The following is a 26,365-nucleotide window of genomic DNA, read 5'->3' on the forward strand; positions in this document are numbered from 1 at the left end:
AAAATATACCTTCAACTTAAATACAAAAATTGGATTCTTCTCGCTTCTTTGGAAGTCAATAATCATTACTTTCCTAGAAGTTAAAAAAATCCACTTGGTGTTACTATGACAGGTTCGTATTTAAACCGCTATTAAAGAACTATATTCGCACCGATTTTATACACAGTTTTTAAATTATTAAAAATTTTTAGTTTTTTTATGTGACTTATGGAACTTAATTTAAATGTTTACTGACTGGGATTAATTCTCGTAAGTAGTAGTAGGTGCTTTATTCGATTAGATCGTTTTTATAAATTGGATCTTAATAATAACAAACGTTGATCCTACTAAATCGAAGGAAACTAAATATATGAACAGAATTTTGTATAGTCTAATCGGAATTGCCTGTGCAGGGATTATCATCAATTACGATCAATGAGTAGGCGATAAATGAAACAAACCTTACATGTGCTGAATATCCACATTTGCTTGTCCTTCAGTTCCAAAGATCCTAAAAGTTCTAAATATGCTACGTTAGTAAAACAAATTAGTCACTTTCTTTTTAAAGATTTTAATAACAGCTATTTATTTTAATATGTATTTTTTATATTTTCAAAAATTAATTACAATTAAATTGTTAATAAGTGTGATTAAACTTATAAATAGGAATATACTACAAACAATCAGGATTTATTTTATTTCAAAACCACAAAATAAAGGTCATTAAAATTTTAATTATTTTCAACTTCAAAAAAAAATCCATTTTAATACCTACTTACTATTTCTCTAGTAAGTGAAATAAACTACAAAATAAATAAATTAATAGCAAAACACGTCATTTACCAAATATTAATTAATTCTACAACTATGTTGTTTATTATTTACTATTTTGTACTTATTTATGGCGAAACAATTTAAATAAATAAATTATAATGCATATTAACATTAAACAAAAGCAGCTTTATAATACTAAAATGCTAACAACAATAATACAAAGTTTAAAAAAGAAGAAATAGTATAATTAAATAAAAAAGACGCATTAAATAATGAGCCACCACTCTTACCTATAAATAGTAAAAACCTCCTCAAATAGTGACTAAATTTTAGTTAGGAAGAAAATCACGTTTGCTTAATACATGAGCTCTTTATAGACCCCGACCAACAGAGCGTTCATTGAACCCTTTCAAAATAAAAAAGTATTAATCCAGACTTTAAAATACATACACACACACACTCACTCTGGCCTACACAAACAAGTGAATTTTTGTAAGAGAAAAAAATCTTTATGGTTTTGCAGTTGTTTTTTTCACTCTTAATGTGAATGTGAAGAAATCGAAAGTAACAAAAGTTGATGTAACCAATTATGAATACTTATGATAAAATGCTAAATACAACAATACGTATAATAAAAGCAGCAACAAATGAATAATAAAATAACTAAAAAAGTCCAATAGTCCGATTAGCAAGAATATCGAATACCCTACACTTAAATATGGATCGTTTTAATAGATATTTCGAAATACTCATTCCCTCAATTCGTTTAGTTTTTAATAGTATTATAGGTTATGTGATAGCTTTGTATTTATTATACATTGACAACAGAAGTTAACAATATACAAAAATAACGATATGTCGGTTACCAGATTTTCAAAAATCTGTTTAAAAAAACCTGGCTAAGTTTAATTACTTAAATAAGGTTTAACTTTCATCATCGTGAACTTCTTCATTACAAATGTTTAAGTTTGTCATATTAGACTGCTCCAAAATCCGAAGTATCAAAGGTGTTTAATTACATCTACAATTAAATAAACAGAATTTCCTTCACAGTTTTGTAAAATTTAGAAAATTATAATTTAATCTGAACAAGAACGGTAACTTAACTAGATCTATAACTGAAGTAGAACTAAACTAGCGGTAAATTAGAACTGAACACGATCAAAACTAGAACTGATCTAGAACTGAACTAGAACTGAACTAGAACTGAACTTGAACTGAACTAGAACTGAACTAGAACTGAACTAGAACTGAACTAGAACTGAACTAGAACTGAACTAGAACTGAACTAGAACTGAACTAGAACTGAACTAGAACTGAACTAGAACTGAACTAGAACTGAACTAGAACTGAACTAGAACTGAACTAGAACTGAACTAGAACTGAACTAGAACTGAACTAGAACAGAACTAGAACTGATGTAGAACAACAAATTCCGTTTTGTGGATTCTATATGTAGGGTATTTCCATTCAATACCATCTTCAGCTCTTTTTAATAAGTTTTCCTGTGTATTGTTGCTAAAAAATATTATAAGCATTTCTTATAGGTTTTGATCATTATTGGCAACAATAAATCATTACTACTTAGGAATAATGATGATGACCATTTTACCCCCACACCAACAATCCAACAACATTTTTACGCAACTTTTTTTCTATATCTTTCATCAAATTTGTTTATAACAAATGAAAAAAGTAACGAGAAAAAGTAATAAAATAACAATAAATAAACAAAATAAAAAGTGACAGAAAAACACGTTTTTCAACCCAAAATTCAATGAACTCTTGAAGCAGTGCAGTTAAATGAATAAAACAGCATTCCCCAAACCCCGCCAACAACATCGTCAACGCCACCACAAACTACAGCTGAATGAACAACATTCACAAGCACTGACTGACGATTATTTTGCTGCTGTTGGCAAGAGAAAGTTCTGCCAGCCAACTATGAAATGCAGAAGACGCTTGCAAACAAACCAACAAAACAAGCGAATAAAAGCAAAATAATTACCTCTTGTACCTCTCTTTTATAATATCTGATTTTTGTGATTTTTTCAAATGATGCATAGATAACATATCAATTTATTTTTTAATTTGTATAATTAGTTAAACTCATAAGACAATCCCCGTCTCATGAGTTTACTGAAGACTTAAAACAAATATGTATTATTTGTAATTTTTACACGTTAAAAATTCTTTAAATAAATTAAGCTCCTTTTCTTAGTGAATATTAAAAATGCATTTAATTAAATATTCAGGGCTTAATGATTTTCTTTACCAGAATTGTCCAGATTAAACGGCGACTTTAAAAGTTGTTCGTGAATTTTTAATGAAATTAAATGTTTGATCAATTGCTCTATTGCATGTCATATACAATCATGTTAATATGTATTAGAAAATTTTTAATAATTTTTTAATTAAACATTTTAATTATTTTATTTGAATAAATTTTTTTCAATTAAATTGTGTAAATACGAAAATTAATTTATAAATTCAATTCATTTCAGGGTGAAATAGCAGTGAACTTATATGAATAAAAAGGTGAGTTTGTGTTAGAACACTTGTTGCAATTTACATACTAAGAAAATTTCTTAAAAAATTCGAATGTAAGTTAACATTAGATTTTTAATTTTATGACTATTTCTTAAAGAAATAGTTCAGTTTAAGTTTAGCTTAAGGTCAGTTCTAATTCAGTTTAAGTTGAGTTCTAACTCAGTTCTATTTCAGTTCTAGTTCAGGTCTATTTCAGTTCTAGTTCAGTTCTAGTTCAGGTCTTGTTCAGTTCTAGTTCAGTTCTAGTTCAGGTCTATTTCAGTTCTAGTTCAGTTCTAGTTCAGGTCTTGTTCAGTTCTAGTTCAGTTCTAGTTCAGTTCTAGTTCAGTTCTAGTTCAGTTCTAGTTCAGTTCTAGTTCAGTTCTAGTTCAGTTCTAGTTCAGTTCTAGTTCAGTTCTAGTTCAGTTCTAGTTCAGTTCTAGTTCAGTTCTAGTTCAGTTCTAGTTCAGTTCTAGTTCAGTTCTAGTTGAGTTCTAGTTCAGTTCTAGTCCAGTTCTAGTCCAGTTCTAGTTCAGTTTTAGTTCAGTTCTAGTTCAGTTCTAGTTCAGTTCAAGTTCAGTTCAAGTTCAGTTCAAGTTCAGTTCTAGTTCAGTTCTAGTTCAGTTCTTTTATAAATTTTTAAAATCGAATCGTACTTATAACTTTTTGAAGTTGTAATTAAATAGAAATTTCATTAAGTGTATTAATACGTTAATTACAAAAATATATATCTTTGTTTTAACACATTAAGCATATTGATGTGATGGTGATTATATCCGTTTTAGATGTATTAAGCAAATATTGAAGTTAAATATAATACTTGATTAAGAGTTATTCACATACTCTTTACTTCAAACTCTATCGCCTTTTCAACCTAATCATACCAAAGCGTGCATTCAACTTGTGTATTCACCATTTAGACATTAAAACTGCTTAAAAATATAAATAAATTCCACTCCCAAAGTCATGAAGTGAGCCAAGCTTTCTTATCAAGGAAACAGAAGAAACAGTGAAAAAATAATAACATTAACTTAAGACTAAAATTAAAAATAAAATTGAAATTACCACAATAGTTTCAATGTCAAAGTGAAAGTTGACTTTTATGTGATTCGCTTACAAAAAGCAACGTTTGCAAAAAATACTTAGTCTTGGTAGAAATTGTAGTATTGAAATCATGATTTTGTAAGCAAAAAAAAAACTTAAAGGCGAAATTACAAACATCATGTTTGGATTTGTTTAAGTAAAAGAACTAGTATTTCTTGATAAACAGCAAGAGTTGTGATTTGAATATTTAAAAAGAAAATTATTTACTTACTTTTTGCGAAAAACTTTAGCAGCTGTCAAGGTGGCATAAGCAGCCATTTCACGACGACTGGTATCCACTACGGGTGCACTAAATTTTGATAGCAAAGCAGCTGGATGATTGTCTTGTAATACTTGACCTAAAATTAAAAAAATCCAATTAATTTTTTTATTTATAATTCAAATTCCTTAGCTGTATTTAATTTATTAGAAAATAAACTTTTCATAATGCTTACCTACCATTTTTAACCATATCCGGTTCAACTTTTGTATAAAGTTTTCTCATGGCGCTAAGACCCTCTCTTACAGAGACTTCTAAAGCAATATCCATTAGTGTAGGTCTTTGAGATTTTTGAAAACGACTGTTATCCTCAGTGTACTCATCATCTATTGGTTCTTCATTTAATGCTCTTGCTTGCCTGACTGAAACAATGGGTCTTGGTAATTCTACAGGAGGCAATTCATCTTTGCTGATGTATTTAATATCGGCGGGTTTTAAATCTTTTAGATATTCTTGACTATTTATGATCGAGGGTATTTCGTAGAGTATAAGGAAGGTAAAAAATATTTTTTTACGCAAAAACATGGCATCTGAAATGAAAATAGATTTTTTAGTTCTCTATGAAATTACGTTATAACAATGCTGTAAATGATATCTTATTAAAGAAACAAACAATTTAGATAGGCTCATTTTTCACTTAGTTAAAGATCTAGTTATATTCCATTCATATCCTAGTTCAGTTTTAGTTCAGTTCTAATTCAGTTATAGTTGAGTTCTAGTTCAGTTCAGTTCTAGTTCAGTTCTAGTTCAGTTTTAGTTTAGTTCTAGTTTAGTTCTAGTTCAGTTCTAGTTCAGTTCTAGTTCAGTTCTAGTTCAGTTCTAGTTCAGTTCTAGTTCAGTTCTAGTTCAGTTCTAGTTTAGTTCTAGTTCAGTTCTAGTTCAGTTCTAGTTCAGTTCTAGTTCAGTTCTAGTTCAGTTCTAGTTCAGTTCTGAATTCAGTTCTAATTCAATTCTAATTCAGTTCTAATTCAGTTCTAGTTCAGTTCCAGTTAAGTTGTAGAATCTTTTAAAGAATTTTCAAAAGGTCGGAGCATTTAAACGTGTTTTAATTTTGTTATGATGGAATCAATGTACTATATAAAGCTATCGAGATTTCAGAAAATATCATTAGATCTCTTGGGAGAACTCTTTTGTTCATACTTATTGTATTCACAAATGTGAAAAATTGAAAAATTATGAAGTAGAATTATAATTTATTAAGGAATTCTTTAGAAACTAATTTCTATTTACAAAACACATCAAAATCATTCAAGTTTAAAAAAATTCTACAATGAGGTTCTAGTATTTATATATTTTTGATTTGTTATTAATTATTTATTTGCTCGCACTCGAACAAATTAATATTCAAAATCAACCACTGAATGAATAATGTCTTATGCCGTTTACATATGAAGTGTGAAAAAAATATAAATAAATTTAAAATTGTGTACATTTTTTTTGTATTACATTCCACAAAAAAACTGTAAGCTTGCCACAGTCACACTTGTATAAATGCTTAGAGTTATTAAAATTTTTAAACAAATTATTATGAACTAAAATAAGAAAAAACAAATAATAACAAAAAAACTACTTCATCACCATCTCATCAATATTTATGGTCTGGTGTTGTATTACGGATTTATTTTTATATAAATTTTTTTTTTTGTATTTAGTTTTGTTGTTAACATGATGGTTGGGTCGATCGGTTGGTTGGTTGGCCGTTCGATCAACCGATAGTTTTGATTACATCAGTGTAACAACAAAAAGTGCAGAACATTGCCGCATTACGTTTGTTTGTTTGTATGTTTTGTTTGGCAGTATACAACAAAACAAATAAAATATTTACAGAATTATACTTGTAGTCTTGTAGTTGGTATGTACATTTTACATATTGGCTGTTGTCTACTTGTGTATTGTTAATAATAATTGTAGTTATTTAATATTTAATCGCTTCAAAAAAAATTATAATTTTAGCAGACAGAATAACAAAATGTTGAACAACTTAACACTCAAAAATTTAATGTTGATTAAAAAAAAATTTGGATAAATAAAAAAATGTGTTCAACACCTTTTTGGTTCCACTAAGAAATTATACATATATATTTTTTTAAATTGATTTCCTCCATTTTCGTTGCCAAAAACACTTCAGTTTTAACACTGCGAGTATTTAATTAATAATTTTATTGTTTCAATCATCGTTTAATTTTTTAACAAATTTTCAACGAAATTGTTTAATTATTTGATTAATAATTAAATTGTTTTTAGAATTTCGTTATTTTGATAATTTTTTTATTCACTTAATTAAGGAATTAATGAGAAGTACTTTTTAACAAATTTGATCATTATTTTAATGATTCTTAGATGGAAAATTTGTTTAATGCAATTATTTTCTTTGTTTATTAAGAATTAATGGTAATAGAACTGCTCGATGATGGTTTACTAAATCTAGGTACTTAAATGATATTTCATATCATGTCTTAACATTGAATTGGGTGAGTATATTAGCAAGTGGTCCAAAGGATGGGTTAACCCTTTGACGACCAAACATTTTTTGTTGAATAAATTTAATTTTTTTGTATGATGTGGATAAGAATTATAATAGGTAACATCAAAGTCCCATGTTTCCTTTGGTAAATAAATTTGACATAATGGTTTGACAGATTCTCGTTAATATGTTCCTTGAACTGATATATACTAAAAATTTTCAGAAAAGTATATTTGCCTATGGTCGTCAAAAGGTTAAGTAAATATAAATATTTCGTAAGGCTTTTTTTGTTTGTCTTCATTCAAATTGTCTAACCTACATTATATGGACCAGTATGGGGACAATGATTTGTAATGAAATGATCCTTACAAAGTTTTTAATAGTGACTAAAGTTCTTATAAATCGACTTTATATATAATTTTATAACAATATTGATATCATAAAATTTATAAGGGAAGACCTCAATGAGCCCTTATCTATAGTGGACCGTACTTTACACATTTTAATATAACTTATGTTTAATTTTATTCTAATCCCATCATATCATTTATAGACGAAAACAGGAGGCCAACTTACTAACCAGCAAAAAATCTTCAAATTTTGGTAATTAGTAGTCTAGATAATGTAGTTACTTAATACATTACCTGGTAGTAAGTGGTCGTTATTAATAACATTATTTAATTCTTTTTAATAGGATTTATAGCCAAATATCTAGAGAATCAGTCCAATTATCTAAATAATCTATACAACGTTTGTGTTTCGAATCATAGTTGATATCATTATTAAAAACAAGTAGGAAAGTATAGTCGGGCATGGCCGCCATATAATACCCTACACCATGAGTATATTTTGAAAATTTTTACTTTTTATAAAGAAAATTATGTTGAACATTATTCCAAAATATTAAAGCAATTTATTGATAAAAAACTAAAATTTCTTAATGAGGTTTTATATAGGTCCAATATGGGCCGATCCTCGGTAAATTTGGGAAAAGGATATATTTTTAAATAACAGTTAGTTTTGTTGAGTTTCATTGCGATACAAATGGTTACAAGACAATTTTAGTCGTTTAAGTCATTTTTTGAAGGGGGGTTTGTATGGGGGCTAGGGTCAAATAAGGGCCGTTCCTTACAAAAATCTGCAGTGTCATTTATACTTATATACAAATTATTTGTGCCAATTTTTAGAGAGATAATAGAATATTTGACGTAATTATATCATAAAAAGTTCAAATCAGGAGGTACGGTTGTATGGGGGCTAGGTGAAATAATGAACCGATTAGAACCATTTCAATAGGCTTCGTCCCTGTGCCAAAAAACATGCTTGGTCCAAATTTCATCAAATTATCTTGAAAATTACGGCCTATACCTTGCGCACAAGGTTTACAAGGACAGCCAGCCAGCCGGACAGACGGACATGTCTTAATCGACTAAAAAATGATTCTGAATCGATCGGTACACTTTAAGATGGGTATTGGACTAATATTTTTGTATGTTACAAATATCAGCACAAACGCATAATACCCTCCCCACTATAGTGGTGTAGGGTATAAAACGTCGATTTATACTTGGATTTAAAAACTATTCCAAAAAGTATTATGAAATAACTTGTTATTTGAGCCTGAGTAAGCGGAAAGATTTATCAATACAAAAAAATAACTGTATAGCTAGGTTTAAGCCCGGAAATGTCGGATTTTTTGAACCTCGTTGAAAAAAAAAATAATTAGTTATTCACCCCAAAAGTAAGTAGTTTCACATTGCTTCAATATTACTTGCCTGCTTACCGGGTAAGTAAAGTTTTTTTACCCGGTATATTGTAATATTAATTTTCTGATAATAATTTTTGAAATATCGAGGAATGTAACACTGAAAAGGACCTTGTTCCAATTCCCATATCACATTTTTTCAAAACTTCTGAGGTAAATAGTTATGTTTACACAAAACATATCATATGACATAAGAAGATTGTTGAAGCGGAATTGCTTATAAGGGATACTTTATCAGACCTTGATTGTTTTTAATAAAAAAAAAGGGCAAACATGATTTAAACAATACAGATTTTGACAATTTAAGGAGATAATTATGTTTTCTAGTTTTTTTAAACATCAGCCTTTGCTTTAAATTTTCCCCACTTCAGTGCTGTAGATTATAACTAACATTTTCCCTTGAGCGTATAATGAGTAGTTATAATTTCAAACAGGCGATACCGCACAAGTAACACTGCGTTTATTATTAGATATTGTAGCTGGTAACAGTAGAAAACATTTGTTATCCATCAGTTTTTTTTTTCTCTTTGTATAAGACATTTTGAGTGCAATCAATTCGCATGTAACAAAATAATAATAAAAAAAATCAATGCCCCAATACCTAGAGTACCAACACTTTGATCATAATTTAATACGGTTGAATTGATGTCGGCTTTTGTATTTTAAATCTTCAATAAAGCGAGTCCAATGCAAAAAATTTATATATAATTATAATTCTATTACAAAAATTATGCAAAAAAAAAATAACAAGTTGAATTTTGTTAATCACATAAATTGCATTTTATTTAAATGTAAATGAAGTAAATTTGCATTAATTTTAAAACTTGTGATTTTAATAATTTAAATTTTGTTATATGAATTCTTAAGCACCATCACCTGTGGGGGGGATTTTAACTCAAAACAATAGTTTTTTTTTATATTATTGATATAAAATCCTTTTCTTAGGAAAATTTATAATTATTTATTTTATTTTTATATAAAATTCGTATTTATTTGTTTTTTCAATTTAACCGAGATTTTTGCGTTTGTTTCTTAGATGGCCGTAAACTATACTGAATTGATTCTCACCTTATGATTTTCATTAGAAGTCAAAGAAGATCGTAGAATACTACTCTTTCATTTACAACAAAAAAATCACCATCATCGAATGCTGCTGCTTATTTTATTTCATTTCTTTTTTTTTCTTTTGTAAAAGTTTTGGGTGATTTTGTTGTCTTGGTAGTTTTCTTCTTTTACTACTACTGTAGTTATAGTGCTGGATCCATGTTAAGAGGCAAGTGATGCTATGTTAGAGGAAATTTTTTTTATTTATTTTGCAAATATCGTTAAAAAGTTTTTAAACATTTTAAATTTACCATTCTGCCCAAACCAACCCAGTTTTTCCGAAGAAATATTTCTTTAGTTTCCACAAAGATCGTTTTATGATCAGGAAACTGATCATTTAGTTGCTTTTACAATTCTACTAAAAAGTTGAAATTAAGACGTTTATGACATGTTACGCTTTTTAGATTTCCACCATGTCCGTACTTATGATCCTTCTGGAAAGAATAAAACATATTAAAAAAACTTTTTCAATTGTTAAAAATATCGAGATTTTTATGGAATTATACTTCAAAAACTTTTGTCGAGATCTTCTCCATTTTTGCAAAAGTTTGTAAATCTGGGTAATGGGCTTTACTTCCATAAACTTCCTTACGATAATGCGATCTTCGCTCCATAACGACCAGAGTCAACCGAAAGTTTTTTCCCCAGGAATGAACTATCGGCCACAGTCACAATACATCAACAACTTCCAGAAACACTTACTTTTCTAAAACTACTACTTACCGTCTGCATTATTTTGCAGTACTCTAGAATGACTTTCTTTTAATCCGATGTAAAAGTACTTTATTTTTAGATTTGTCGTTTTGTTTGAACTTTTTTTTAAGTGCAAGTTAAAAATGTGCTTTACAAAAAAAAAAGTCAAATTAAATATGTATCTGAAAACTATTACGCTTCGTTTTTTCTGGTTCGTTTTCTGACTGTGTTTTTTATTATTAACCACTTACTCAACAACTCCTGAGTAAGCGAAATTGCAAGTACATACTTCTTTAATTTAATTTAATATCCTATTTGTAAGCGAGTGTAGAAGTACTTCCCTTCAATGTCATTATCTTGTTAAAAGAATAAGTTTAAATGCTAATAAAGAAGTAGTGTAAAGAATTAGCATTTTAACTCATTACTTTTCAATTTAAGTTTTACATGGGCACTTATCCTTGTATCTAAACTCATTTACCACGGATCAAGATAACATATGTATACATATTACTAATACATATGTATACATATTACTCATTTGTCACCTAACAAAAACCGCATTCCTTTAAAGTGGTAATTGAATTACTAATTAATTAAATATTAGATTGATCGATTTACCTCATATAGATGCTTTGAAATTATATGATCTCTCTACATCTCTAAAATCAATTGATACTTTTTATTCTTTGCAGTTCTGCAAAACATTGTAACTCCTTAAGAACCTAAATAACTAAACAGAAATATCAACAAAGAATTATTTTTGAAATGATCATGCCCATAAGCAATTTTCCCCTACTATACATTTAATAAACCCGTAGATAACTATTTATTATTAATTTGTGGTTTTGGTCTGTTGGTTGATCGATGGGTAGTTAGCTAAAGATAAATATCGTTGTTGTAGCAGTTGTTGGCATTTCTTTTTCAACAGCTTGACTAGTAAGTATGTTGACGTTGAGGCTGAGGCTGATGTTAATGTTGCTGCTGTCATCGTAGAATGTTGGTCAGCTGGTAGCCAACAGGCATCAGCTAAACTTAATCACAAAACTCAAACAGCATCTTAAGAATCCAGTTCTGTTTTGCTTTCATTAAAAATTTTCTTTCATTTCACTCTAAATAGAGATAAAAATATATATTTTAATAAAATTAAACAAAAAAAGAGTCATTTAATCTTTATTTCTTTATATATTTTACATTTGACCACACTTTACTTTTATCAAGTTACCCACCCCTTGATTCGTGTGCTAGTCTTAAGCATCACAATTTCTGTGTATGTGTGTTGTAGCTTTTTTTTAATTATTGTATTCACATCTGTATCAAGCGTATAATGAAAAATTAATCTTTTTTCTTTATTTATGTGTGTTTTTTTTATATACATATATTTTAATTTTTATTTACATACCACTAATATCTTGTTTCAAGTGACATAAAATCGCTTTAGGCTTCATAAAGTTTCCAATAAAATACTGAAATATATACACGAGCTCTCATGTAAGCAACAGCAGCATCTACAACATCGTAACAACAATACAACACAACAATCACCCATTAAAGTCAAGTAACACCAACAACATTTAACTCGAGTTGCAGTGGGCTTGAAAGAGTTGTTCATTTTTTTGCCATTTAAGTTTTAAATAAAAAGTTCTCTAAAATTTCTTTCAAAAGTTGATTCTTTTAGAAAATTATCGGCTTTTTCAAAAAAAGTTTTTATAAAGTATTGTGCGTATAACAGATCAAACTACTTTCACTAAAAGATCATATTTTTGAAATTATTCCATTATCAATAAAAGTTCTTATTTTGATCAAAAGATTTTCCAATGTAGGAACTGTTCACCAGAAAATCATCGTTGCATCTTAAGATAAGTAGAAACATATGTATTAAAGGACTGATTTTTAGTTGTCTTCATTAAAAGTTTGATCATTCATCAAAAGATCGTCTTTAAAATCAAAGACAACTTAAAAGCAAGTGTGAATGTATAGTCGGGAGTAGCCGACCATATGATACCCTACACCAGTCAGTATGTATGTTAAAAATGGGGATTATTTAAAAAAATAAAGCATTTGGTTTGTTTTTTTTTAACTTTATTTCGGAATATTTTTACTTTTTTTTGGCAAAAAAAGATATTTTTTTAAGAGGGCCCAAAGGGGAGTAGGGCAAAATATGGCCCTATCCTTAAAAATGTTGGTAGGGGGAGTTAAGTCTTCTTCAATATTATTTATGTAGAATTTAAAAGTGTTATTAGTGTTTGCAAGTGAATTTTGACCTTTAAGTCATTTTCTGAAGGGGAGTTTGTATGGGGGATAGGGTCAAATGAAGCCCGATCATTACAAAAATCGGTAGTGTCATTTAAAGTTCTATAAAACTAAGTTTTGTCGACTTTTGTTAACATAATAGATCATTTAAATTAATTATAAGCCAAAAGGCCCTATTTGGAGGGTACGGTTGTATGGGGGCTAGTCGAAATAATGGACCGATTTTAACCATTTTCAATAGGCTTCGTCCTTGGGCCAAAAGATGCGTGTGTGCCAAATTTCATCCAATTATCGTGAAAATTGCGACCTGTACCTTGCGCACAAGGTTTACATGGACAGCCAGCAAGTCAGCCAGCCAGACGGACGGACGGACATAGCTTAATCGACTCAGAAAATGATTCTAAGTCGATTGGTATACTTTAAGGTGGGTATAGGACAAATAAAAAAAAAAACGATCTATATTATATATCTGCTAAAAGTTATGTTAACTCTATTTTCACCCAAGTAAGATTTAAAAGTTTTTCCTCTCATTCGAAATCACTGTGCAACAGATCAAAATAACACCCATATTATTAAGCAAATAAATATGCCAGCCTCTATCCATCCGTTGTCTAACCAACAACAATGTTGTCTTGTGCCGATCGACCGACTGGCTATTTGATCAACAACCATATGTTTTACTTTGATATTTTAAAGTGGCTGGAGAAAGTTCTGTGTTTTTTTTTTATTATTAAAATGATTATAGCTGATGTTATTTTAAATATATACATACGTAAGTAATACAACAAAGACACTAAAATTACGTATTAGATACACACTAATGAAAACGATCCGCAATATTTGTAGATCTTATTAGATTTATTTATTTATTTTTTTTTTTTTTTGCCCCTTTTTGGTATTTTTGCCCAGAATAGTTATTGAAGTGATATTTATTCGGGTTAATAAAATTAAGTTAATTTATGTTTGCTTTATAATTTTGCAAAAGATCTTAACTTTTTTCTTCAAAGTAATTTATAGAATTTTGTTTAATGCAGCAGTTTCACTTTTTAACATTTTCAAATGTTTTTTTGTTATTTTAGTTTTCGGTTCTGGGTAATTTACTTTCTTTTTTTAGTTGCTATTGATTTTTAAAAATAGATATTGAGTTTATTTCTTTGAAGTGGTCTTGTCAAAATAATTTAATATCCTTTCACTTTAATTACATATTGAGATTATGATCGATTTGGTATTTTCCATAAGAGATGACGTATACTTAACGTTGTATTTACAAATCTTTTAGGGTTAATGAACTCTTTTGATGGTAATATTTGGGTTTTTTTGTTTATTTTGAAATTTGGCATATTATTTGATTACTTTTTAATAATATGATTTTTTGTGTGGAGTGTTTAGAGAAAACAAATAAGATTTCTTAAGCAGCGTTGTCTTCTCAAATATTATAAAAAAGAATTAATTTTTTTAAATTGTATTTAAAATAATCAAGCTTTTTAAAATAATTTTATTCTACTTAATACATGTTAGATTAAATTAAAAAATATTTTTTTTTTATTTCTATACGATCAACACACACTCATGACTTGGCACATTCCAAACATATTTATGTAATTTTACAGATATTATATAAAAACTCACTGTATGCACGTGAGACAATTTGTCAATAATTTTTGGACTAGACTAGAACTGGACTAGAACTGGACTAGAACTGAACTAGAACTGAACTAGAACTGAACTAGAACTGAACTAGAACTGAACTAGAACTGAACTAGAACTGAACTAGAACTGAACTAGAACTGAACTAGAACTGAACTAGAACTGAACTAGAACTGGACTAGAACTGGACTAGAACTGAACTAGAACTGAACTAGAATAAAATATAAAATAAAGACAATCTCCGTATTCAAATTAAGACATTAATCGCCTATTTTAGGTTTATTACGCGCATTTATCAATATGGGGGAATATCTTTAAAGTTCTGTTTACTACAAATGTCTGAGATAAATCTATTTCCCCATAGACTAAAGAACATTAAGATGGCAATACATACTCATTTAAGTATCAATATTTAATGAACAATTTATTGTACATATTTGAATTTTATTATTCAAGGTAATGTCACGATCTTTTGACTTAATTGATAAAGATCTTAGAAATATGAATACAGCAAGTATACTTATTAACTTATTTGCGTGTGCGTCATTTAGACCAAATGTTTGCTAGAACAACAGTATTTGTACATAACGACAGTTGTTTACACTACATAAAAGCTTAAATTCTTAATTCTTTATTTCTATTCATCAATTGTTATATCTATTGATATACTTTACATGACGCCCTTGAAATTCCACCTAATTCGTTCCAGTTTAAATTAGTTGACATAACAATAAAAACAACATTAAATACATATACAATTGAATTTAAACTACACAGTGACGATATGATATAAGTAGTTTAAACTTAAAAAAGTAAAATAAATTCAATTAGATTGACCCAAATGACCACAAGCACGAGTTGGGTCTTATTAGGAGTAGTAGTGGAACGTGCACACTGAGATGTATGAATGTAGTCACCAACTAGCACTTATGCCAGCTACAATATAGAACACACACACAGTACAAAGTGTTTGGGATCACAGTAAGAGCTATTTATTAAAAAATTTAAATAAATATAAAAAAACCAAAAGAGTTTTTTGTATTGTAGTCTTTTCAAAATTCAAAAGAATGCATTGCATCATTTTGTTCGCCAATTACTAATTTGTCACCAGAGAATAATTGTAAATAATATTATTATAGTTATGTGAAACAGAGATAGATCAATTATTTTTCTTTATTGAAGGATGTAAAAATGTAGCAACCAATGTATGCAACCGTTTCCGTATATGTATATTGAACAGTGCACGATAACCAATACCATTAGATGGCACTTAATTTTTATACCAAATATTGGGACACTGAGAATTTGTGAAACGAGTATTTGATCGTGCCTATGATAACTGATCATATGTATATTGTCTATGATCATAGGTACGATATTTAAATTCACCAACTTGTTGAAAACTTAATTACATTTTTATAATTCGAATTATAACGTTGTTCCTTGTAAACTCAACGTAGAGTTTTGGAACTTATCAGATGTGAAACTAACTAACTAACCAACTGGTTGAAAACTTAAGTAAATTTTTATAATTCGAATTATAACGTTGGTCCCTGTAAACTCAACATATAGTTTGGAAACTTATCAGATGTGAAACGAGTATTTGATATGATAAGTAATCGATAATATAAGATCATAGAAAATATACAGTCTATGATCATAGGCACGATATCTAAAGCCAAAAACTTGTTGAAAACTTAAATTTATTAAATTATATAAAACATATATTTTTGGAACTTATCAGATGCTACATGTTTTTAAACGGCTAGTTCCGACCCTTTGCCTAGAAACGACGATTTGGTTTTATAAGTAGTTGTTAAAGGGTACACTTCAACCAACATGAACGATTTAATTTAATTTGAGATGGATCTTATGGCAAGAGTTCTTTTTAAAATACATATTTTTGGAAACTGATCATAACTTTGTGCTTTGACCTTCACAGTTCAGGTGTCAAAGGTATATGATGCATACGTACTATCCAACTACTAAGGATCAGGATCGCATCGCGTATATTTTAAAACTTGTTGCTGCATAAGAGAGATTGCATTCTCTAAAATAACTGCATATGTATATATTTATTTAACTAAATTTCTGACTAACAATTCCAATGATCATCAACATTATACAAAATACAAAAATAAATAAAAACACGTACAAAGTACTCGCATTCATTTAAATCGTAGTACCAATTCTCCATATATGAACGTTTTACGTATTGTAAATATTTTTAGAAGTTTGTATGTGTAGTGTACGTATGACGTATGTATATTCATATGAGTAAACTTCTATACTATAGAAAAAACTCATAAGAGCAACACAATCAATTGCAAGCAAGCGTCTTGTTAAAGCTCCAACGATCGATCGATAGAACGACCAACAATTTATACGTCCAGTTTAGTTAAATTTTTATAAAATGCTTATTTTTCTCACTCTGCATGAGTATTTAAGCTTGTAGAATAATTGCCAAAGAAAGCACGAACAACAACAACAATAGCAGCAAGAACTGAAACGATAATGACGATCAATGTGCGACGACGATGGAAACGACAACAACGATGGCAACTACGAATGATTGAAAATGAGAACAAAACAAAAAGTATAGTATAAACTACTGCAACAATAAAAATAAAAAAAAAAAAAAAAAACAAAATGAAAACGAGAGACTGGGTCACTGTTACTCGCTGCCATCGCTATCGCTGTTCTATCAACAACAAACAGCCCCAGCAACAATAACAATAACATCACGATAAATGTTGCTTGCGCTAGTGTGTGTTGTTGTAAGTTAGAAGCTCCCATCAAGTTTAATGTTCGTCTGCAATTCGTAAAAAAATGTGTAATCGTTACGATTCGTCTCAATTCATACTACGCTCGTATGTAGAACTTACGACAACCGGTTACAGTTTTTTTTCGAATTTCTTTTCTATATCGTTCTGTATTGTTGTTATTGTTACCATACTAAAAGATACTTTCATGCTTCTTGTTCAAATACTATAGTATTGTGTTTTTAAGTTTTATTTACAGACACATTAAAAATGAAAATAAACAAAATAAAAAGTCGAAATAGTTGTCTTTAGGTGAAGTTGTTTGTTTGTTTTTGTAAGTGAATTCTTTTCATTTCTTTCTTCACTCTTTTCATAGCGACATTAAAATTTTGCTTTCGTGCAAGTCTTTTCTTTTTTTATTTTGTGTTTCTTGTTCTTCATTTCTTTCTACAACTTCTTGAGTTGTGAAAGCAAAAGCGTTCTGATTTTTGTTGTTGTTTTTTTCTCTTCATTTGTAAACTTCTTGTTTCCTTTTACATTCTTGTCTTTATTTAAATGTTTTTTAATTTTTTTTTTAACTTTCACACCGGAGCTTTATTTTCAAACGTTGGTTGGTTGGTTGGTTGGCTACTTACTTGATTTGTTGTTTTTGTTCTTTGGTATTTTAGTTTTGTTATTATTAAGTTTAGTCATACGGAAGTGTCTGAAAGTATGGGTGTTTCTATATTGGAAAATGTTTGATAAAGAACCCAGCAGTTCGAAGGGACAGTCCCGAACTGACCACTTAACCTACCACTTGTGGTGGCCCTAGCCACCTGACTATCCAGGTGACTGACCATTTCAACATGGGCTTGTCCTACTAGGAAGTCAATCGTCACTCTACACCCTACAAAGAGGCAGTAAAGAGACGATTTCCTGCGCTCTCACTTACAAAGCGGACACTAAAGTGACGACTGTCTTCATTCTCAATTACAAAGAGTTTATTTGGTACGAAAGACCAAAAACATACGAATTGGTGGTAAGATATTAATGGAACTAAAATTTAAAAATTTCAAGTGTCTACTCTCTAGAATACTAAGGGACAATAATGTGACGATTGACCCGAAAGATATAAATTTGAGTCAACCAGATGGTGGCATATTAGTAGAAAGTAATAATCATTTTTCCAAAAGACTACTTTCGGAAGTACAACACAAAAAAAAAACAACTTTTAAGAGTATAATCTTTAAGTTAATTGAGGACAGTAAAGAGACGACTGTCTCCGCTCCTGCTTACAAAGAGGACTCTAAAGTGACGACTGTCTTCATTCTCGATTACAATGGGTACATTCGTGACGAATGACCTAAAACATACGAATTACGATCATCCAGGTGGTTTACTATTAGTGGAAATTACTGTCTTTTTCGTATGCATTGACTCTTTGTCGAACTGCTGGAAATTTAAGAATGTTGGAATTGGCTGTAAAGTTTTAGGTTATGTATTTTCGCCGATAATGAAAAATTGGTTTATTCTAAGATGTCATTTCTCCAAATGTTTTTCTTGGGATCAATATTCGGTTAGCAGGATCGAAGGTTTTAGATTTTTATTTTTTTACTTTAATGTAAATGAGTAGTATGACGTTTCTCTTCAAATATTTGACAGGTGTAAACTCAGTAATGCTTTGTACTTACATAACCACTTACTGTTCCATGACTCCTAGATACTTACCGTCTGGATTACTGAGGCCCCATCATTACAAAAATCGGTAGTGTCTTTTAAAGTTCTGTAAAACTAAGATTTGCCGATTTTTGTGGGCATAATAGCTTATTTACGAAAATTATTAGCCCAAAGGCCCTATTCGGGAGGTTGTATGGGGGCTAAGCGATATAATGATCCGATTTCAAACATTTTCAAAAGCGTTCGTCCTTGGACTAAATATCACCAATTTATCACCAAAATTGCGACCTGTAGCATGCGCACATGGTTTACATGGACACATAGACAGACGGACATAGCTAAATCGACTCACTTTTTAACACCCAATATTTTTGGGTGTTAAAAAGCAAAATAAGCAATATAATTGCCAAGCAGTGTTCCTGTGCGTAGAACATTTTCATATTCTCGCTGCCGCCCTTTTACAATTAACAACGAAAATAACTTCTTTGTAAGAGAAATTGCAAGTACTTCTTTAACTCCATATATGTAAGAGAGCGTGGAAGTAGCTACTTGTTCTAATGTCATTACCGTATTAAAATAATAAGTTAAAATGCTAATAAATAAGTAGTGATAAGCTTTTTAACTCATTACTAAGTATACACAGTTGTTGCTTAAGTTTTTAGCTTTTAAATTTAATGTATTTTCTATTCCTTCACAAAACGATAGATTAATTAACTATGGTTAGAAACTTTTAAATGCTTAAACAACTCATTCTTTGTATATTCGAAAATATGATAATTGCCTACTTTCAAATAAAACTCAATTTTTTATATATTTTTTATGTAAATATTGTAAGTATTTATTTTTTTATTTGTTTTTATAAATTTTTATTTTTCAAAACTTACAAACTATAGATTATTAAATATATATATATATAATTTTTTAATGCTTGTTTTTTCTTTCACTACTTACTACTTAAAAATCACATAAAACATGGAAAGTTCTTAGACGCATAAATGATTGCAGGGATAGCTTCCCAAAACTATAATATTTTTACAACAATATAAATAATTTGAAAGTGTGCATTTAAATAAGATATTTATTATAAAAATAATGAAAAAACTGTGTACTTTAAGTGATAACTACAAAAAAACAATTTTGTGTTATTTTTTAAATATAATAAAAAATAATCTTTACAACTGTATAATAAAATTATTAACACTTTTTTGCTTAAGTTAATTATAAATAAGTTTAGATTTTTTATATATTTTTTTAATTTAATTTCAGTTTTGTAGAACTTTTGTTTATTTGTTTGTTTTCTAAATGAGTTATTGCATTTTTTTCTTTTGTTAGATGTTCCTTTGTTTCTAAATCTATATTGATAATAATGTTTTGTTATTTTTTTTTATTATAATTTTAATTTCATTTGCTTTTGATTATTTAAAGATGATGTAATTTACTATGAGTTAAATAAACTTGGTTGACATTGGTTTATTAAAAAAAAAATTTAAAAAAAATAAAACCAACAATTAAGTAGTTTATTTTTTAACAATAAAATTGTTAAGTTTAAGCGAAAATAAAAAAAAAAAGTTTTAAAAACTTTATAGTTTTTTTTATTTATATTTTAAGCAAAGCCTAAAACTATTGCACTTCTGATGTTGTTTGTTTCAAAACTAATTAAGATTAAAACTCAAAATTAACAACTTTTGCCTTAAACTCTTACTGGTAAACTTTTACTGCCTTATTCATAAAAATTTATCAAAAGTTTATAAAACAGATTTTGTAAGAAAATTTGATTTATAAACCATTGATAAAAGTTTATGGATAAGATATTTAAACATTCATAAAGTTATTTATGTTTTATTAAACACTTTTTCTATACAAAATTTCTGTTATAAACCATTAATAACTTTATTAAAAATCTCTATATACCGGGTTTTTTTTTACAAATACTTAAGCTATATAACCATAACCATTGAAATTTATTTACTTCACCAAACGGAAGTAATTATCGAAAACAAATTTAATTTTTTTTAAAACCCAATTATTTAACTTAAAAGAAAATGAAAATTACAACAAAAATTTTTAAAAACATAACAAACAAAAAATTACAAAAAAAACTATAAAATTGCACTTAAGTTATAAAAAATAAAAACATGATATACTAATTAAATTATTAAGAAATTCGTTAAAATTGTAAAGCATTAATAGGAAATGAAAAATTAATTATTAAAGGATAAGAAAAAAGAAAATGCAGTGTTAATGTTGTGAAATAAAAATTAAAAAAAAAATATTCGATGAAAATTCAAAATTTTGTTATAAATTTTTACAAGATTTAAAAGTCTTTAAATATTCAAATTAATTATTAAAATCTACAATCTTTTGCACTTTAGGCATCCAGGTTTAGAAAGAGTTTTAATCCTTATTTTACTGGTGGTTTTTAAATATTAATGAAAGTTTAAATCTGAAGATTTACTGCATGAAATAGTCCAATTTAAATTTTGTCGCCTCCGGTAGATTAGCGTTCCTGTCTGGTAGACAGTAGATGGTGGCGAGGTCAAATATTTTATATATCTGTTTAACTAACCATGTTTAAGACAGTTTGACGTTTCAAAGTTTTAGCCCCTTTATCTCAATGTCTATTTATTTTTATTTCAAGTAATAGTTGTCACGTCTTACAATACAATTTTGAAAATCTGAATATCTATATGAACTGAGGTAGATATAAGGCGCCTCGAACTTTCTTATAAATTTATTTAGAATTTTTACTTTTAATTTATATAAGAGTAGAATAACCGCAAATTTAACATAGTTTAAGAAAATTTAACTAAACACATTCATAACTGCAGATTAACTAACTAGACGTGATAATCCTGAGTTTACCAAAAGTTTAAATTCGTGATTTATTTTTGCAAATAGTTGCTTTCTTTTTTAAACTTTAAGATTAACTAAACAAGGCTGCCTTAATGGTTAGTTAACGATTTAAACTTGAATTAACTTCAAACAACATTTCCTTAATTAAGGAATGAATTTAGAATTTGATTACCTTTACATAACGATAGATTAACTAACGTTTAAATGTCAACTTTTAATATTAAATATTAGCTAAAGATAGCCACCATTATTGATATTATATTCTTTTATATATATCGGGTTAATGAAAGTTCAACATTTAAACTCACAATAATAAGGATTAACTGCCCTGAATCCCAATTTAAATTTAATCATATTTTAAAAGTTGTAATAACGCAAAGGTAGTTACATTTCAAAATCTTGTTACATCATCTGAAACTGTAGATTTACTAAACTGAGTTCATGAAAATTAAACTTTAAATAAAAATTAATGCTAAAATTGTTTAAAACCCAAAGACCAAAACATACTTTTTAACACAATTGAATGCCCGAATATGAATCTAGATCTTAAACTATAAATTAACTAAACCGAGTTCATGAAAGTTAAACTTGTATTCTAAATACAAATTTTTAATAATCCCAAAGAACAAAACAAAACTGTAGATTAACTAAACCGAGTTCTTTAAAAGTTAAACTTTTGTTGTAAATTGTTTATAACCCAAAGATCAAAACATACTTTTCTAAAAAATTGAGTACACTGAATCCGTATTTGGCGCAATAGCGCCAAGAGTTCTTTAAAAGTTTAACTTTTGTTGTAAATTGTTTATAATCCAAAGACCAAAACATACTTTTCTAAAAAATTGAGTACGCTGATTCCGTATTTGGCGCAATAGCGCCAAGAATGCTTTATTTAAAAATTTTGTTACATCATCTTAAAAACTAATCTGTCATCTTGAAAATAAAGATTAAATTTCTGTTATATCTTATTACTTCTCCTTGGATATACCATTTGCTGTTTTAGGTTAAAATAACTCGAATAAGGGAAAAGATGTAACAGAGTTTTAAACTCGACAGATTGGACTTGAAGATGATATAAAAAAACTTCGCGTTGTCAATTGTAAAATATGTTAACGAAATGCGGGTTTTCTATACGAAGTAGATGTTGTAAAGAAAATTTTATTGCCAAATTCGGGCTCAGACACTGAGATGTATGTATACCTTAGACTATGGGTTTCAATTATTTATAAACTAGATGTGAAGATAGATGCTAGATTTGGACTTAGGGCATCTTTTTCTTTTAAAGATGTATATCTTGGTATTTGGGTTTCTATTATTTCACATTATGTAGTTTAATTAAACCTAGTTAATGATAGTAACTAGTATTGAAAAGTCTATTTAATCGAAGATTAACAAACCTTAGTTAAAACAAGTTTAACTAGGAATTAATACAACAATTAAAAGGCATTGGCTATTAATCGTTGATATCCTGCAAATTTTTCTGCAAAAAGAGTAATACGTAGAGAAATGTAAAAATCATAATATAAAGAAAATCATAATCTCCTAATCTTTGTAATTTTTATTGCAGAAAATTATATAATTTAAAAATGTTTTATCTTAAATATGTCCATGTAATTATTCTTGAATATTTTTCATAAATTTTACACCTTATTAAATAACTGCATTTTTTTAAATAAAATTAATTAATTTACATTTTAAAGAAATTTTATAATAAATTTCTATTTTCTTTAAACTATATAAAACGGTACTAATTTGACTCCCTTTTTAAATGTAAAAAACCTATAATGAATAAATCCATTATAAATCTTAAAAAAAAATATACAAAACATTTTTTTCTTTTAAGATAGAATAGAAAAAAGGACATCATAATAAACTTAATTGTTTAACTAATTTACTACATATTTGTTTAATATTTTTTTTTTTGTTAAATCACACTAACAATCAGAAAGTACTACACTTTCATCACTTCATTCTAGATAAACAACTGAAAACACACCTGCTTTTTCTTACAACACCTTAAAAATAACAGCTTAATAACACTTTTTTTGCCTCTAAAATGTTTTGGAAAAACTTAAAGAAAAGCAACTTAACCGTTTTTTCTTTTTATTTTCATTTGCAACTCAATTTCTACGATCTCCGGCACGTGTCATTGTTTGACGTGATTTTTCCTTTTCCCTTAGCTCTTTAATGGCGCCCACTGTGCCCACTATTAGCTTGGCTGTGAATTGGGTTTGTGAGCCTGGTGAAGATTTTGAAGAGCCACTTAAGGTGGCATTGGACTCACGATCTAAGCTGGTATTGGCATTTGCGTAAGCACTTGTATAGCCGACATAATTATTGTTGAGGTCACGACCGCAACTGCATTGATGAGACATTTTGTTTTTGTTGTAGTTTTTATTAATATTTAAATGGAAAAAATGTTCTATTTCTATTTGTTTTGTAGCAAATTTTTTTTTGCTTTAATTTTTTTTTTAAATTCACTGGGTTTGTGTGAGTGTGTTCGTTTAAAGTAAATACCAAAAAATGCAATAAATTTTTCTTAATTCTTTGTATTTTGGCTTAACGTTTAACGAATATTTTTGTTTCTAATACAAAAATCTTTTATTTATTTGTATTTTTTTTTCCTTATTATCGTTAGAAAAAAATCTATTAAAATTCCATTTAGTTTAGTATTTGTCGGATGTTTTATTTTGTGTTGTATGTGTTTTTTTATACGTTTCTTTATTTATCCGTAGTTTAAACTTTAACAAACCGTTTCAGTGAAATTTTTACGTAAAACTGATCCACAATCAACTAATGTTTGTATAAAGTTTTTTTCTTTTCATTTTCGATTGATCACCACCAACGTACCAAAATTAAAAAAAAAAATTAAATGAAATAAACTTAATTTTTGTTTTTTTTTCTCTTTCTCTGCTTACAAAAGTTCGCTTGCTGCTGCTGCTCTCAGCTTGTTGTAGAAAAAAAGTCTGCTCTGTGTTGTTTTTTTGTTTTGTTCATTCAACTCTATAGGTGTGATTTTTCTTTTTCTGTTTTTGTATTTTTTTGTTTAACTCTATGCGATCGTTTTGTAAAACTTTCACACATTCTCTCTCTCTTTCTGTATTTTTCTCAAGCTAAGTTAAAATATATAAAATTTATTGGCGGCGTTAAGAGAAAATATGTATAAAAATGTAATGTAAAGGTAAATTAATGTTGCCACATAGATGTAATGTAAAATAAGTAAAAAAGCTTTACATTATAGCGTATGCACTTGCAAGTTCGTGCGTCTAAGCTACCCAGCAGAAGCTTTCATTACCAAGTAAAGTTAAGTACTTAAAAAGTTCGCTTATACATAGGAAGTAATGTAAGTACCTATAGCGATTGAAGGATTTAAGTAGTTGGCGAAGAGGATCTAGTGGACAGTATCTACTAATAGCTTTTACATAAAAGGTTTTCTGTTCCTTTCATACAGATCGTCAGATATGAAATGTAATTGTTTCTATGTATCACTAGATGCAGCCTCAGGATTAAAAAAAATTCATATATACATATATACATTATCACCAAGCTGCTCAACTGATCTTACACAATTTCGACTAATTAAGCCTATCAATCTATGGTGATCATGATCATGATTGATCATGTTGATATCGGAAGTCATTGTAATTTACTTAAAACACACTTATAAGATACACAAAGAGGCGGGAGTCGTCAAAAAAGCTCACCCTAGGAAAAAAAGATACATGGTGAAATTAGGCCGTCAAGGCAGGTGTTCACGTAAAGCACTTGAACATCTTTACTTAAAAACTGTTAGAGGAATCGTCGGTGATGATCGATGATCAATAAATTGAAGAACTTAATAATATAAATAAAATGAATTGGATGATAATGAAGCATATGTGTTTTTACCATCGAGTATTCCAGGAGTACTCCAGAATAAGCCTATTTCATAGCATCATTTATGATGTTTCGAATTATTCGTCATTCATACATCAGCCTGCTCCTGATTGATCGATAGCATTTTAAGTCTTCAAAACTGAGTTCATAGCTCTATATGTCATTCTTTAATAAACCCTAAAGACCTTTTTAAGCGAAACAAATGTAAATGATCCTGAAATCAGAGCTTTAAAGATGGTGGCGAAAAAGTAAAAGCTTATTGCCAACGATCTTGACAATCGATTTAAAAGTGATCAACAAGACTTTGTGACTCTAAAACTCTGCTGTTTTTAAAGCTATAAAATTATTTTCTAAAAGCTCTAAAGAAGAATATCCGACTATGATCACGACAATCGATTTGGAAGTGGTTAACTAAATTTTATGTCTTCATAGTTCTATAAGCCACTATTTGAAAGCTCTAGTAAAGAACCTTCTACTAGAGAAGGTACTTTTTAAGCCCAACGATGTCGACAATCGATTTGAAAGTGGTCAAAAAAACTTTGTGACTAAAACTATTTAAAAGCTGCTGACTTCATATCTCTTTTAGTCACTCTCTGAAAGCTCTAAAGAAGAATATCTAGAAGAAGAGAAGAACTCTTTCAAACGCAGTGCTC

The 26,365-nt window shown here is 28.5% G+C and overlaps 3 protein-coding genes across 3 annotated transcripts in view; 1 reads left to right on the plus strand and 2 right to left on the minus strand.

Annotated features, from left to right (window-relative positions):
• The window catches only part of LOC111676460 (allatostatin-A), a 70,072-nt gene that overhangs the window by 6,832 nt on the left and 36,875 nt on the right, over window positions 1–26,365 (plus strand). The window contains exon 2 of the mRNA XM_046950515.1: window positions 3,258–3,291. Within this exon, the coding sequence (XP_046806471.1) occupies window positions 3,280–3,291 (12 nt within the window). The 5' untranslated portion in view covers window positions 3,258–3,279. The remainder of the gene's footprint in view (window positions 1–3,257; window positions 3,292–26,365) is intronic.
• On the minus strand, window positions 4,598–9,927 carry LOC124419812. Its single transcript, XM_046950516.1, has 3 exons — window positions 9,751–9,927; window positions 4,821–5,175; window positions 4,598–4,724 (listed from the first exon to the last, which is right to left on the minus strand). Exons 2-3 carry the CDS (start codon window positions 5,168–5,170, stop codon window positions 4,676–4,678), a joined length of 399 nt encoding a protein of 132 aa, XP_046806472.1. The 5' UTR covers window positions 5,171–5,175; window positions 9,751–9,927; the 3' UTR covers window positions 4,598–4,675.
• Window positions 19,925–24,624, minus strand: LOC111676464. The gene has a single exon (XM_046950517.1). The coding sequence runs from the start codon at window positions 24,209–24,211 to the stop codon at window positions 23,957–23,959; it is 255 nt and encodes an 84-aa protein (XP_046806473.1). The 5' UTR covers window positions 24,212–24,624; the 3' UTR covers window positions 19,925–23,956.

Source organism: Lucilia cuprina, chromosome 4, assembly GCF_022045245.1.
Source record: "Lucilia cuprina isolate Lc7/37 chromosome 4, ASM2204524v1, whole genome shotgun sequence".
Lineage (NCBI taxonomy): Eukaryota > Metazoa > Arthropoda > Insecta > Diptera > Calliphoridae > Lucilia > Lucilia cuprina.

Bases quoted from the DNA above. Each gene is read 5' to 3' on its own strand.
- LOC124419812 (XM_046950516.1), bottom strand. From the start codon at position 5,170: ATGTTTTTGCGTAAAAAAATATTTTTTACCTTCCTTATACTCTACGAA. The intron at 4,725-4,820 runs GTAAGCATTATG...TTTTAATTTTAG, and splicing joins GATATGGTTAAAAATGGTAG to GTCAAGTATTACAAGACAAT.
- LOC111676464 (XM_046950517.1), bottom strand. From the start codon at position 24,211: ATGTCTCATCAATGCAGTTGCGGTCGTGACCTCAACAATAATTATGTC.